At 40.7% G+C, this 14904-nt stretch overlaps 1 protein-coding gene across 3 annotated transcripts in view; it reads left to right on the top strand.

Annotated features, from left to right (window-relative positions):
* The first annotated feature begins 542 nt into the window (after positions 1 to 542).
* asic2 (acid-sensing (proton-gated) ion channel 2) overlaps positions 543 to 14904 on the top strand; it is a 430731-nt gene continuing 416369 nt past the window's right edge. Inside the window, exons 1-2 of one of the 3 annotated variants that reach the window (XM_079873024.1) lie at positions 543 to 590; positions 3440 to 4059. In XM_079873024.1, the coding sequence (XP_079729150.1) occupies positions 3457 to 4059 (603 nt within the window). In that variant the 5' untranslated portion in view covers positions 543 to 590; positions 3440 to 3456. Of the gene's footprint in view, positions 591 to 1789; positions 1941 to 2259; positions 2314 to 3439; positions 4060 to 14904 lie in introns of those variants that run through there. The other 2 variants (XM_079873023.1, XM_079873022.1) reach the window with 2 other exon arrangements.

Raw genomic sequence — 14904 nt, 5'->3', positions numbered from 1 at the left:
CGCGTTGCGTAAAGTTGCGTGTGTCTTGCTTCGGTCTAAAACTCCGGAGTAGTGTGTGGACAGCAGGCATAACGGTAACCTAACAAAAGTTATGCGTTTTAAAATGAAAATGCACTAGTGTTAACGTAGGTATTCCGCAGTCTGCTCGGGAACCGATGCTCTCGAACCAAATTATTTCAGTGAGTAACGTTAACTTATATGGCTCGAGTACCTCGACGGCAGAAAAAAAAATAAACCAAGCAATTTTTAAAGGTTTTTTTTTTTTTTTTTTTTTTTTCAATAATAAAAGGTAGTGTGTCGATTCAATAAAAAATCCACATAACACATATTTTAAAATATTACATAATTCATTGAAGCCTGTTTGTCATGTGTCATTGACCAATCGTCATCTGGCACAACAAGTTCAAATTTCATTGGACAATGTGAAGTGGAGCGGTAATTTTCCGGTCATTTATAAATAAACCGTTTGAAAATTACATGGACAGACGACTTTACATTTACGAAGCGATCTGAATCTGCGTCGTTGAACTAATGGATGTTAATTGACTACAAAGTACTGCACAAAACCAGCACCAAAAGTAGCATTAATGGTAAGTATAGTATTCAAGTCACTTGTATTCTAGTAATCTATATTGATACACCGTTTACCATTTGATGAAACTATCATAGTTTGTTAAATGAAGTCCAGGAAGTGTAGGCTGACAACAACACTCGAAATGGTGGACATTTTTGATAATTTTGCAGCAATAGTATGATAGTACAGTTACTACTGGTCAAAAAATTTGCACACACATTACTTTTTTTTTTTTAAAGTCCCTTATGCACACCAAGCCTGCATTTATTTGATCAAAAATACAGAAAAAAAAATTACAATTTAAAATAATGGTTTTCTATTTTAATATACTTTTTAATGCCATTTAGGCATATTTCTGCCCTTTTTCTTTTTTTATTTTTTTTTCTTTATTTATTTTTTTACATTTGAGCCCTTGTCCCTGAGGAACTCTGCACGTCCCTGGAGGTGAAGGGAGCTCAAGCCGTCCAGTTCCTCAGGCTCTGCTGTCTTGATGCGGTCTGGTGTCTCCGGCCAGATGAGCCGTGAAAAAGGTGGCGTAGCTAGACGATGTCATTTCCGAAGAGTCACACTACATGACTGTCAGGAGGAAAAATGTAAGGAGAAATAAATTCGAAAAGTATTGTAGAATGATCTTCTACAGTGAGTGGCGCCCGCTCAGACATGGAGGAATGACATCTTTTTTTATAAATCAAATTCTTCACCAGCTGCTCTCATCCATTTAAATTTTATTTTTATCCCCTTCTGGCAAATCCGTACTTTCCTCCAAATTCAGCTCTTGCTGTCATCTTATTTTTCATCTCTCAGTCCCTGCGCTCTCCCTCTCTTTTGTCCTGTCGGCTTGCATTACAATACACACTTGTAGCATCTCTCTCTCTCTCTCTCTCTCTCTCTCTCTCTCTGTGTGTTTGTATATCTCTCTTTTCCTTGTCTATCTCTTTCAGTCTTATTGCTTTTCTCAGTCCCCCTCCCTCAAGTGTTTGCGCTTTGAATGTTGTGCAGGCGCAAGCATTAAACTTAAAGATGCCCCACACAGTTTCTATTACACATTTTCAATGTGATGATAGTCGCCCGCCGGGCACCAAATACAGTATCTGTCACCTCTCCCTCTTTTCTCTTTTTCTCAGTCTGTGTGTTCCCCTCCTCTCCCCTTTTTCGTGTTTGATTCTTTCCAGTTTCTACGTTCATGCTTTTACCCACAATTTGCTTATTGTATCCATCACGCTCTAAGCGGAGAGGAGTGTCAACGCACGCGGGAGGAGAGGAGAGAAAAGCGAGCGCGAGAGAGGGAAGAGTGCACAGTGTCTCGCGAAGAGCAAGAGCGAACGAGCCCCTCTCTCTCTCCATACCTCAGTTTGCGTTTTTACATGTGAGTGTACCGCATATGTACCGGTTCAGCTGTCGTTTGCTTGGATACGGCGAGAAGAGGAGCGGAAGCGCCGGACGCGTGATGGTTTGTCTGGACTAGCGCGGGAAGCGCGCGACTGGGATAAGATCGCGCTCACACACTTCGTCGACTCAGGATCAACGACAACATCTCCGGCCCTCTCCGACCCGTCTCTCTCTCTCTCTCTCTCTCTCTCTCTCTCTCTCTCTCTCTCTCTCTCTCTCTCTCTCTCTCTCTCTCTCTCTCTCTCTCTCTCTCTCTCTCTCTCTCTCTCTCATACACACACACACACACACACACACACACACACACACTCATGGACGGCTGGATGTCGTGTCCTTAGGCTGCACGTGAGGTGCTTAGAATTGCCATTGGATGTCCAGTGACCGTGTGTGCACGTGCATGAATTTGTTTATGGGGAATGGGATAGTTTTTAAGCTCTTGTGTAATATTTTTCAATTTCAGGCAAGTATAGCTTTATTGGCATGTCTGTAAGTAATACAGTGTAGCCAAACAGACAAATATCTTTGGAAAGCATTACTGTGTTTGCTCTGGGCATTTTCAAAACATTTCTTGAACAAATGGGAGAAAGTTAAAGAGAGAGTGATTGATGTAAAATAAGGTAATGGAGGAGGGAGATTGTGTAGAGAGAGGGAGGATCCTAGGATTTGGAGGGGCTGAAGTGTTGGAGTGGGTGGAGAGACAGACGGAGGGAAACCCCTGGGCAGCATCTTCCACTCCATTGCCACCCTCTCACACAGCTTAACTGGAGAAAGATCTGTTATTCCTTCATGCTCTGTTATGTGATGTGTGTGTGTGTGTGTGTGATCCTGGTCCAGCCTGATATTTATTTATAGGAGCAGCTCTGACTACTAGTGTTCAGTGGACCCTGTCTTTTTCTCCGTGTATGTGTCGCTTTCTCTGATTGGACAGGAGACAGTTTGACTATGGTTTCAGGGGGTGTGTGTACCTTGATTTGTCTCTGTTTGAGCATATGTGTCAGTGTTGATATTTTTTTTCTTTTTTCTTTCTTCATTCTATGCTTTCTTTCTCCTTCCTTCCCTCCCATATTTTTTCTAATTCCACCCTTCTTTCCTTTTCATGTTTTTTTCTACTTTCTTCCTTCAAATTTTTCATCTCTTTCACAGTCCTCTCTATTTTTCACTTTCCTTTCTTACATTCCTATCTTTCTTTTTTCTTTCTGTTTTTCTTTTTTCATCTGTGTCTAAAACTGTTACAGTGTCTTTGGTCAGTAGGGTTCGTGTTACATAAATCCTCTCACAGTTTTATCTTTTTTCATAAAGCCTTACAGTGTCTCTTTATGTTTGTGTCAAACCCGCCACTTCAAGAAAGACACTGTATTTCACGATACATTATTGATGTGTCTGTGAAACTCTAATGAAGTGAAATCTAGCCAGAATCAGATGCCAGAAGGTGCCTGAGCTTAAGCTGACAATCACTATGTGCTGATCTACCTGCAGGTGTGTGCGTGTCAGCCATGGACCTGAAGGAGGGCTGTGGAAGCGAGGCCAGTCGTGAGACCGAGAGCGGAGGCATGGGGAGCCTGGGAGGCCCCTCGTCTTGGCAGTCCTTTGCCCACCGAAGCACCCTGCATGGTTTGCGCTTCATCTTCCCCTACTCTTCCTCCCCTTACCGCTCCACTGCGCGCCGTCTGCTCTGGAGCGTGGCCTTGCTGGCCAGCCTAGTCCTACTGGCTCTGGAGAGTACCGAACGGCTGGCCTATTTCCTCTCCTACCCTCACGTCACCAGCGTGGATGCTGTGGTTTCTGGCAGCCTTGTCTTCCCCGCCGTCACTGTCTGTAATTTGAACACCTACCGTTTCTCGCACCTCACGCAGAATGACCTCTACCACGCTGGGGAACTATTGTCCCTGCTGGATGTGCACCTGCAGATCCCCGAGCCACACCTGACCGAGCCCCATGTGCTGGCCTTTCTCACAGAGAAATCCAACTTCACTAACTACCGGCCAAAGCCCTTTAGCATGCGGGAGTTCAGTGAACGAGTGGGACACGACCTGAAGGAGATGATGCTCTACTGCCGTTTCCAGGGCCAGGAGTGCAGCTACCAGGACTTCAAAACGGTGAGTGTCTGCAAGATGTTTCTTTCACAAGGGATTTCTTTAAGGGCTCAATAGGCTTGGAAGAAGTGTGTTTCGCTGCTGTGGACTAAAGTATTATGGGCTCAGTGTTGTTAGCTCTAAAGATTATCCTTGTTGTTGAGCTGTTTCATAGGTTTGTAAAGAAATGATATTGATTCTTGCTGATGGTGTAGTTCTGGATGCTAAGCTGTGGAGTGAACTGTGAAGTGTTACTGCTCCATTAACTACTCTCAGACTCTGTGTGCAGCTGGAAAAGCTATAGCTTTCATTCTGAAGGTGCAGCTGTTTTCACCTTGACTGTGATGCTGTTCTTGTAATATTTATGTAATGTGATGGGCTGATTAATTATGTGTTGAATGTCTAATGTGCCTCTTTCCAAAATACTACAAGGATTCAGAACAGATTCTACCTTAGTAACTCTGATATATATTATTAATTTCTCCCAAAAATATGCTTGTTTAAGACTTTTGACTCTGCCTCAACATACTCAACATACATATTTGACACTTTCTTCACATGCAGCAACTTTATAAACAGCCACTCAAGCATGCCCCGTGAATAGCGGTCCTCATGTGAACCTCACGAGATTCACTGACGCATCTCATTCTGTTGTTTACATGTAGCCTGCTAATGATTCTGGATTAAAATACCTTTTTTATGTATTATCAGCATATCCCTTGATCCTTCAGCCACATTTTTCGCTGAGCTCCTTGCAATGCATTTTTAGCCACAAATGATGCAAACAAAACTGTTTCAAATTATCTTTGAAAGCATTATATGCTGATTACAAATTGAAGCTGTCAGCTGCATGCATGAGACAACAAGAAATGGTCGTGAGACAGAGCCATTTGCTTTTACGCATCAGAAATATAATTGACTAGTTGTTGCTCTAAATATTTCAAGAACACTAGGACACTCTAGAATGTTCTCTGACTGGTAAAAATGGTTTTAGTGGTTTACTGGAGATGTATGCTGGCCGCAGCTGTGTGTGAAGAATGTGTTTTTCTCAACACTGAGGGCTGAGATGATGAGGTTTGATAGCTGGTGTGATACTCAGTTGGAGTGCTGCTAATTCTCCTCAGGGGTTGAGGTCTGTTTATCCCCCCTCAGTCGCCACACGTGTGCTCTCTGTGCTTCCAACCGCACACAAGACCATAAAACAAACTCGCACACACGCTACTTGCTTTCTGTTGCTTTGTGTTGTCTCTTCTTGTTTTCATTGATGATGTGTACAGTATGAATCAGTGTTTGCAGCAGACAGGCATTATAGTGTTCTTGCTTTTATATCTCTTGGTTAAAATAGTGCTGTTATAGTATAGATAACTACGCTAAAGGTAGCTACCTACATTGATGTAGCCTAATTTAAGGGTGCATCAAAATATATTGAATTTGCGATGTAGCAGTATCTCCTACAAAAACTGTGGAACTCATTTAAGGTGGAAGCAGTGGATCAGATAGTTTACTATAAATGCAACTAATGGGACATTTTAATTTACATAACTAAGTTGAAAGTAATGAACCTCCATATTTAACTTGATAATTTCAGTTAAAAAAAAGATGCAAAATACCATGCAGGGACTTTCTGGCCCCCGAATCTGTGAATATCTTTTTTCAAACCGGTTAGTTGAAATGAACTGTCAAAGCAAACCAATTTACTAAAATGTATTGGCCTTTCTGCTTTGGAGAGAGAGACATAATAGGGGAGTTTGTTTAATGATTGCTTCAGCTAGCTTGTGTTCAATACAGTGTGACTTTTTAGGATAAAGTACCTTGTTACTGTGGGTTTGGGACTGCATACTTTTTGGTGCCATCATCCAATTAGTATTTTTATGGAAGAGTAAATAATCACATCACATGACCGTATGATCACATACTTTCAGGGCTGCCACCAGCTAAGTAACGGCCATTGAGATGCATGCACGGTAAAAAAGTTTTTTTTTTACAAAAAATAAAAAAATGCTACAGTAAAAACCCTTTAATTGGTTAACTCTATTGTAGTGTCATGTGTTACCCTAATGGTGTTTTTTTCTTTGTGTACACTCACCTAAAGGATTATTAGGAACACCTGTTCAATTTCTCATTAATGCAATTATCTAATCAACCAATCACATGACAGTTGCTTCAATGCATTTAGGGGTGTGGTCCTGGTCAAGACAATCTCCTGAACTCCAAACTGAATGTCAGAATGGGAAAGAAAGGTGATTTAAGCAATTTTGAGCGTGGCATGGTTGTTGGTGCCAGACGGGCCGGTCTGAGTATTTCACAATCTGCTCAGTTACTGGGATTTTCACGCACAACCATTTCTAGGGTTTACAAAGAATGGTGTGAAAAGGGAAAAACATCCAGTATGCGGCAGTCCTGTGGGCGAAAATGCCTTGTTGATGCTAGAGGTCAGAGGAGAATGGGCTGACTGATTCAAGCTGATAGAAGAGCAACTTTGACTGAAATAACCACTCGTTACAACCGAGGTATGCAGCAAAGCATTTGTTAAGCCACAACACGCACAACCTTGAGGCGGATGGGCTACAACAGCAGAAGACCCCACTGGGTACCACTCATCTCCACTACAAATAGGAAAAAGAGGCTACAATTTGCACGAGCTCACCAAAATTTGACAGTTGAAGACTGGAAAAATGTTGCCTGGTCTGATGAGTCTCGATTTCTGTTGAGACATTCAGATGGTAGAGTCAGAATTTGGCGTAAACAGAATGAGAACATGGATCCATCATGCCTTGTTACCACTGTGCAGGCTGGTGGTGGTGGTGTAATGGTGTGGGGGATGTTTTCTTGGCACACTTTAGGCCCCTTAGTGCCAATTGGGCATCGTTTAAATGCCACGGCCTACCTGAGCATTGTTTCTGACCATGTCCATCCCTTTATGACCACCATGTACCCATCCTCTGATGGCTACTTCCAGCAGGATAATGCACCATGTCTCAAAGCTCGAATCATTTCAAATTGGTTTCTTGAACATGACAATGAGTTCACTGTACTAAAATGGCCCCCACAGTCACCAGATCTCAACCAAATAGAGCATCTTTGGGATGTGGTGGAACGGGAGCTTCGTGCCCTGGATGTGCATCCCACAAATCTCCATTAACTGCAAGATGCTATCCTATCAATATGGGCCAACATTTCTAAAGAATGCTTTCAGCACCTTGTTGAATCAATGCCACGTAGAATTAAGGCAGTTCTGAAGGCGAAAGGGGGTCAAACACAGTATTAGTATGGTGTTCCTAATAATCCTTTAGGTGAGTGTATATGACCCTGTGTATGTGTATGAGTTTGCTATGTTTTGTTGGACAGGCCACTTGCAATGAACAATTTATCATGTGGCTTTCTGTATACCATCTGTGTTATAATGGTGGTTATCTGTACATTTTGAGGTAAAAATCACATTTTGATACTTAGAGTACTGGTAAATGGGTAAATAAACATTATTAGTACACAAATTATAGGCTAACCGTATAATGAAATGCATTGTTATAAGTTGTATAGTCAAGCTGTAAAGATGCTTATCTTTATGTATCTTCAGAGAGAGAAAGAGAGAACAAACATATTATCACATGAGTCAAAATGCTCATCCTGTCTATATTGCTGATTTGCCCTTGCTGTATTGTCATGACCCTCTGTCCACCGACTGGCCGTGTGTTCACACACTGAGAGACAGGAGGACATCAATTGGCTGTGCATGCGGTTTACTTTGAGCATAGCCTTAATTTGAAAGATAATTGCTTCACGTGTCGGCAGCAGATATCAAAGGCAGGAGTGAGTCTGGCATGGCATGACCTGATAAAATTCTTCACATGCAGAGCCAACCGTGAACAGGATACTGTGTGAATTCTGTCTGCAGGTGGGCTGATTCAGTGTGAGGCCCAATCCCAATTCTATTTTATACCCCATCGCCTACCCCTAACCCTTCGCCTACCCCTTACCCTTGCCCCTTGAAACAGAGTGGCAAGGCGTAGGGATGAAAATATTCCCCTAAGAAATGGGACACCACTACTACACCGTTACACGTCATTATACGTCGTTGCTAGCACCTACGTCACAGGAGATGTGCCAATGTTTATCACAAACTTCCAAGATGCCGTCGTCAGCTGTAGTCATCTCAATTGCATGAGATACAGCTTTTTTTTTTTTGTTGCATTTTTCTTCTGAAGTTCGCAGAAAACAACGGAGATGACGATATCTTCGACGCCTAAGTATTTTTGGACTTCAGGTGAAACATTGCTCGTTGTCAGCGCGAAAACGAATGAGCCTCCGCGTTTCCTCAGGTGTCCCTGTTTGATAAAGAACATACAAGACTGGTTGATCATGTTGCAAAAAGCACGAAACTGTGTAAGCACTGTTCGTTTATATCGTGTTCACAATTCACATATAACCACAAGAAAACAATGCGTTCATTCATAGCAGTCGTACGGTAAAAGATAAGCCAATTCCCTGCCGCAATTACATTCACCAGTTATCAGACATGAAAATATGTTGCGGGACTATCATTAACAAACTTCAGCGATTATTATTATTTTTATTATTTTTTTTTTTTTTTACAAACGTTTCTTTGAAGAACATGACCGTAAATATGAACACAAGATTTAATGTGACATAAAGAAAATGATTATTGTCAGTCATGTTGCCTCTGTAGCCGGTGTATGCAGGTACATTTCTCATACCCCTTCGTTTGAAGTGTGGTCCCGAAAAATCTTCGTTTCAAGGGCTATCTGGCCCTTCCCCCTACCCCTACCCCTCCAACCAAAAGAGAATCGAGACAGCCCGGGAACGTGTAAAACGGAGGGGTAGGGCCAAGGGGTAGGGGCAAGGGGTGAATTGGGATTGGGCCTTAATGTATGGTAGACTAGCATTAAACAATGTAGAAACACAAATTCCACAAGCATGGTTGAAGACATACATACTTAGCACTAATTCAGTGCTTTCTTTGCACAAACATGGCTTGAGTGTTCTATCCCTAGAGAGGATGGAATCGAAATGAAGAAAATGTCTACCAATTATTTTACTTTAAACTAGTAAAATTACAATACTAATGTCTTTATATATTCAGTTGAATTAAACTCTCAAGCTATATTTGCAGGGAATCCTTTTAATTTTGGAGACAACAGGTTAATTTTTTTTTTTTTTTTACAGCTAATAAAATTAGTATTTAGTTACTGGTGTTCATAATCACATGTTAATGCTTTCTAGTTCATCTTTTCAGTTTTTTTTAACCTGAGACATGTATGCAGGTGACCTGAGTTTGACTCTAGCCTTTCCCGATTGCACCTCCTAGTCATCAACCTGCCACTTCTACACTTTCATATGAAATTACAGGCAATACGGGAATAATTTCACTGTTGGGTAAAAGCCAAGGCAGACTGTGCCTGTGTGATGCATTTCTTAGCGAATGACAGCGTTGACTCAACATTTACCAGTCCGCGTCCGTTGTCTGACATCCCCATTTACATGTGAAATTAAAATTACACTGTGCAAACCCAACCATGCTTTTGCACAAAAGCTGTAAATGCATTGCCTAAAAAAAAAGAAAGAAAAAAAAGAGTTGTGACAATTTTTTGTTCCTTATTTTCCTGAGCAAATGTGAAGTCATTTTGATTGAACAATTATAACTAGGGGTGGTGCACCAATCTAAAAAGTCTGACCGACACAGATAAGCCAATAATTATTTAAATTTTATGGCAAATAACCAATAAAGAACTTTTATTTATTTTGTCATAATAAATTAAAATAAAACACTAAAGTCAATTGTTTTTACAAGTGAATTTAGGATTCAAAACCTTATAATGTACAGTATGAAAAAAAAATTGCTAAAGATTAGCCTACATTTAACAATGTCATTAAATTATGAATGTTTTAAAGATAAACTTTAATTGGCGGCAACAATAATCTAGATGTAAAAATAGGGGAAATGTACAGTTAAATGTTCAATATCTGCGGACACAGCTCTAATATCATCCAGTAACCAATATGGTAAAATGAACCGTTTTGTTTGGTTTATTTCTTCTGTATTATTTCCTCTTGTACCATCGTCTACAGCCAGAATGGAGTAGAACAGTTTGAAGTCAGCTGCAAGTCTTAGAAAAGCTCCCTTCACATCCCACAATGCTCCTCAGTAAAGAGTGTGAGAGAGGACAGTCATGCTGGTAAATATTTCCCTCTTTTTGATTCTTCCTATGATTGTGTATTGACCACATCAATGCTCCGTAATTATACCGTTTCGATCGTGTATTTCAGATGTGGTGAGTCACAGTGCTTCCCTGTGGCGCTGTCTGAGATTTTTTTACTTGAACGCAGCTCTGTGCCCTCCTGTGCTCCTCTCTGCTGTGATTCATTTGTAGTATGTTGATGCCATGAGTATTGAGTTTTCACTTACATACTGCAATGACCCTGCTCTGGGGCTCTCGCTGCTGCATGATGCTGTCGTCGGTTGGGGAAAATGTGTTGCTTTCTTAAAGTGCTTTTTTTCTAAGAGTGCCAACAGTTGTATTTAACACACTCCTTGGGTTGTAACAGCTGGCGGACTGCTCCATGACTTTACTTTTTTGTGAAACAAGAGCAAGGGCTTACTGTTGTAGCCTCCACCTGTGTTTTATTCTGATCTTCTCAGATAGCCTAATTGCTAAAGGCTTAAAAGCTTTGCAAAGCAAAACGGACTGGTGAAAATAGCCCAGTGAGGAAGCTCCAGGGTGCTTTTTATATCTATGGTAAGACTCTTGTCTGGATTTACAATGTTTGGTTTTGCTCTAGACTCTAAAGTTTTAGTGCTCTCAGGAGCCACCTGCAAAGTCAACATCTTCCTGTTTGGTGCGTTGAAAAACACTTTTAAAAGTGTTTGTCTTTTAATCTCCTCTTTCTTTTGTTCTGTGCCTCTCTATCGAACTGGCTCTATCACTCTCTCTCCTCTCTCCACCTATAGCTGGTGTGTGGTGAGCGCACTGGCGCTGTTGTACTATGGCTGCCGTCGCATCATCCAAGTGGATGCTGCACACTGGTGGTGGTTGAGGAGAGATCCCCTGATATGATTGTAAAGCGCTTTGGGTGTACAGTAATACATATGAAAGTGCTATATAAATGCCTCATTCATTCATTCATTCATTCATTCATTCTAAATCCTGTTTGGGACATAAAAACAACCATTTCTGTCTTCAGCTGACACATCTTGTGCTTTTCCCAACCTTTAGAACATTTACATTTTTACTAACTTAAACATCAGATTGGATAGATGGTTGTGCTTTTAAAAATACTGCTTTATTTCAAACTGATTCATTCAACTCTTTCCATACCCTGGAAATCCAGAGTTCTCTCGAGAGCACAATTTGAATTTACTCAGCGAGTCACTCTGGCATTGAGTAATAATGCTCATTAACTATGCCCTTGTAGCCGAGGTGCACCAATCACATCGGTGTATCTGATATAGAGGCGAGCTAAACAGATGACGACAGCGCTGCGACGGCAAAGTTATTAGTAAACATTGCAAGATGGCTATGGATGAACACCAGTTGTTTGAAACAGCTTTGGCCACTACAATGAACGAGTTAGACTTGGCTTTTTATCTAAAAGAGGAACAGAAGATGGTGCTCGAATCGTTCCTTTGCAAGAAGGGTGTTTTTGCTGTTTTGCCGACCGGATACGGCAAGAGTCTAATCTACCAGTTATATCTCCGCTGGTAGCTCAGCTAATGGGGCTCTGGATACGTCACCCCATGTATTGTTGTGATTGGTCGTAGTGTTATCCAATTACGTGCAGTGAGATTTTCAAATGCATGCTTGGTGCTGCCCCTCGAGTTGGGCGATTTTCAGTCGATGCCAGACCCTTAATCTTTCGGATTAGGGTCTGGATTTCCAGGCTACTCTTTCCATACCCTTAAATAAATTGTATGTGTTTCTATCTGTCAAGCGTAAGAGGTCTATCTGCAAGAGATTTCTTTAGTGCAGCGTTACTTATTTCTACTTCTGGATAGCCATGTTCCTACACCTTGATTATTTGGGTTAGTAGAGTTTAAACTAAAATTTTCTGCATGAATGTGTGGTCTGGAGTCACTGTTTTTAGAAATCGAATACATTTGGATCCACATACCATGATCTGCGGGAAAAAACCCAAACATATTTTACAATAAAGAAATTAAGAATTTATTCCCGTAGTTTATTTATGGCCACTTTTTATTAATTTGATTTCTTCCCTTGATCCCTTAGTTTAATATTGTTTAACCATGGCCTTTTTAAATTTACTAGGGATGCACCGATCTTGATTTTTCATGGTCGATTCTGATTGCTGATTTTCTTTACAAGCAAATGGGCCGATTCCGATACCAGTTGCTGTTTTTTTTCTTTGTGTAAGCAAATTGGTTTGTGTAAGCATAATTTGTTGTTTATTTGCACTATTACAGGCAGAAATGGTCTAAAACAACAACAACAAAAATCTGTAGCCATTTGAAATTAGAGGCAACTACTGTATTTTAATCAGGATCCTACACACATGGCATGAGAAATTGTTTTGTTTTATAGCTGTTTTGGGCGATCTGGGTAGATTTGCATTGTCTACTACCTATTTGAACAGGTGTATCATGTATTGGATAAAATTAGTGTCCATGTCTAATTATCAGTATCCAAGAAAATGTTATAATATGCTTTTTCAGTTAGATGAAGTAGGTAGAAAAACACGGGTTTCCGGCATTTGAGTCTATTGTATTTCTATGGTTTCTCTAGTGACTGTTAGGCTCAAAGTGTAGGTGATATAAGAACATTCACATCTATTCTGAATCAACGATTGAGAGAAAAAGCACAAAATGCATGGTACACATCAGTTTTAGAAAATAAGATGTTGAATATATCCACAATGCAAGTCCTTTGGTGGTACAGGAGAGCTACATTGCATCTATACATAACATACAGCTGGTACGATCTCGGTTCTTGTTCAGATGCTCAGAGCGCTGTTTAGCTTAACAGGTATGGAGTAATACCAATGACAGAGAATAATTGTAATCTAACTAATACCTATGTGATTGAAGACGAGAAGCATTTCTTGTATGATTGTTCTTTGTACATGGACCTGCGGCAGAAATATTTGGGTGATCTCACACTGGTTGGTGATGTTTGTATTGATATGTCACAGGTTTGTGAGTTGAAGCATGCATTGAGATTGGCATTGTATCATGGAATGAAGAAAAGAGCATCTGTCATGCTATTGTGACCAGTGTTGTGTACTCGAGACTCGGACTCGGTCTCGAGACCATATTTTAATGGTCTCGGTCTTGTCATGGACTCGTGTGCATTTTGACTCGGAATTGACTCGTACTCGAACATATTAGGACTCGGACTTATTCCCGAGTCCACTCGAGTCCCATTCAAAATATTTCATGATTGTTACTGTATGTTAATATTTCTTTAAATTGTTGTTTGATTGAAACGTCCAATGATTGCTGACTTTTTTGTGCGCACTTGAGACTAACGTTCGCGCCACGCAAATGCAGCAGGAGCCTGGTCAGATGTGATGTGGAGCCTCTAGCTCAACTATGTATTGAAAATGTCTGCCGACTGAGTCGAATTCGCGTCCACCACGCCGCGCTAAACGCCCCGGACGCGCGTAAACGCTGTTATTTCTTGATATTTCTTGATAACAGTCCGCTGTGAAGTATAATAACACACCGTTGCCATGAAAAACAGAGCGTTGCTATGGACGCAGTTGGAAGCAATATAATAGTTTTTAAATCAATAAGCTCTTTTTTAAATCAATATTTTGTGTCAAATTATTGATTTATTTGGTAGGTAGCCATGTAATAAGCGGGATAATGTATAGCGAGGCGGTTGTTATGAATACAACCCCTTCAGGCTGATTTCACCTCGCTATACATTATCCCTTGCATATTTCTCTCTATTATTTGTATTGTAATGTGGACAAGAGCACTTACTGATTGTAATACTTGTAAGTAATAATTGTAATAAAATGACCTTTACACACCACCTACTATGTGGCCTTTTTACCATTACAGTGTACATGATTCCATGGTATATTTGATTTACTGTTTGAGTATGGTGCCAATTTTATTGTTACCACCAAATATTTTACATATTCTTGAAGATATCTTTAGGTCTGGTATTTTAGACCCAACCTTAGGTTATCCAACCTCTCTGGTCTCGGTCTCGACTCGACTCGGACTCGACTCTCTTTGGTCTCGGTCTCGACTCGGACTCGACTCTCTTTGGTCTCGGTCTCGACTCGGACTCGACCCTCTCTGGTCTCGGTCTCGACTCGGACTCGAGTGAGCTGGTCTCGACTACAACACTGATTGTGACTTTGTGGAACTATGGGCAGAGACCGAGAGGCCATGTATTCCTGAAATAAATTTGATTGATTGATTGAGAAGTTGTTTTTTATTTAAATTAGACTGTGTAATATTAAGATTTAAAGCAAAAACAGCATGGTTTACGGCCGGTCGACAGGTGCATCTTTACATTTTCCCAAAAACAAGGGAACAAATGAAAAATTCATAAATCCTAATTCAATGGCATTTTTTTTTTTTTGCATGTCCTGTGCTGTTTGTGTTTCAGACATTCTCATGGCCTTGTAGCAGACAGTTTTATACATGCTAGTGTTTGTTTATTAGGGCTCTCTGTGCTTTAATGATCACATCTCTGCTGATTTGAAGATGATGTGCCATTTAGGACTATCTTCACACACATTGTGTTCATCCAGCTGAGTTTAGCATTTCCTTTGGTTGGCCTTTTAGAATAACCAGCACTTTGTCAAAATCTTAACTTGCTTGAATATCAGTCCCCTAAGGGTGAGGTAGACAGATCCAGCTGTGCTCTTTTTGTTTTC

This window comes from Squalius cephalus, assembly GCF_949319135.1.
Source record: "Squalius cephalus genome assembly, chromosome: 1".
Taxonomy (NCBI): Eukaryota; Metazoa; Chordata; class Actinopteri; order Cypriniformes; family Leuciscidae; genus Squalius; species Squalius cephalus.
The sequence above is the reverse complement of the archived record's forward strand: the minus strand, read 5'-3'. Positions and strand labels throughout refer to the sequence as shown.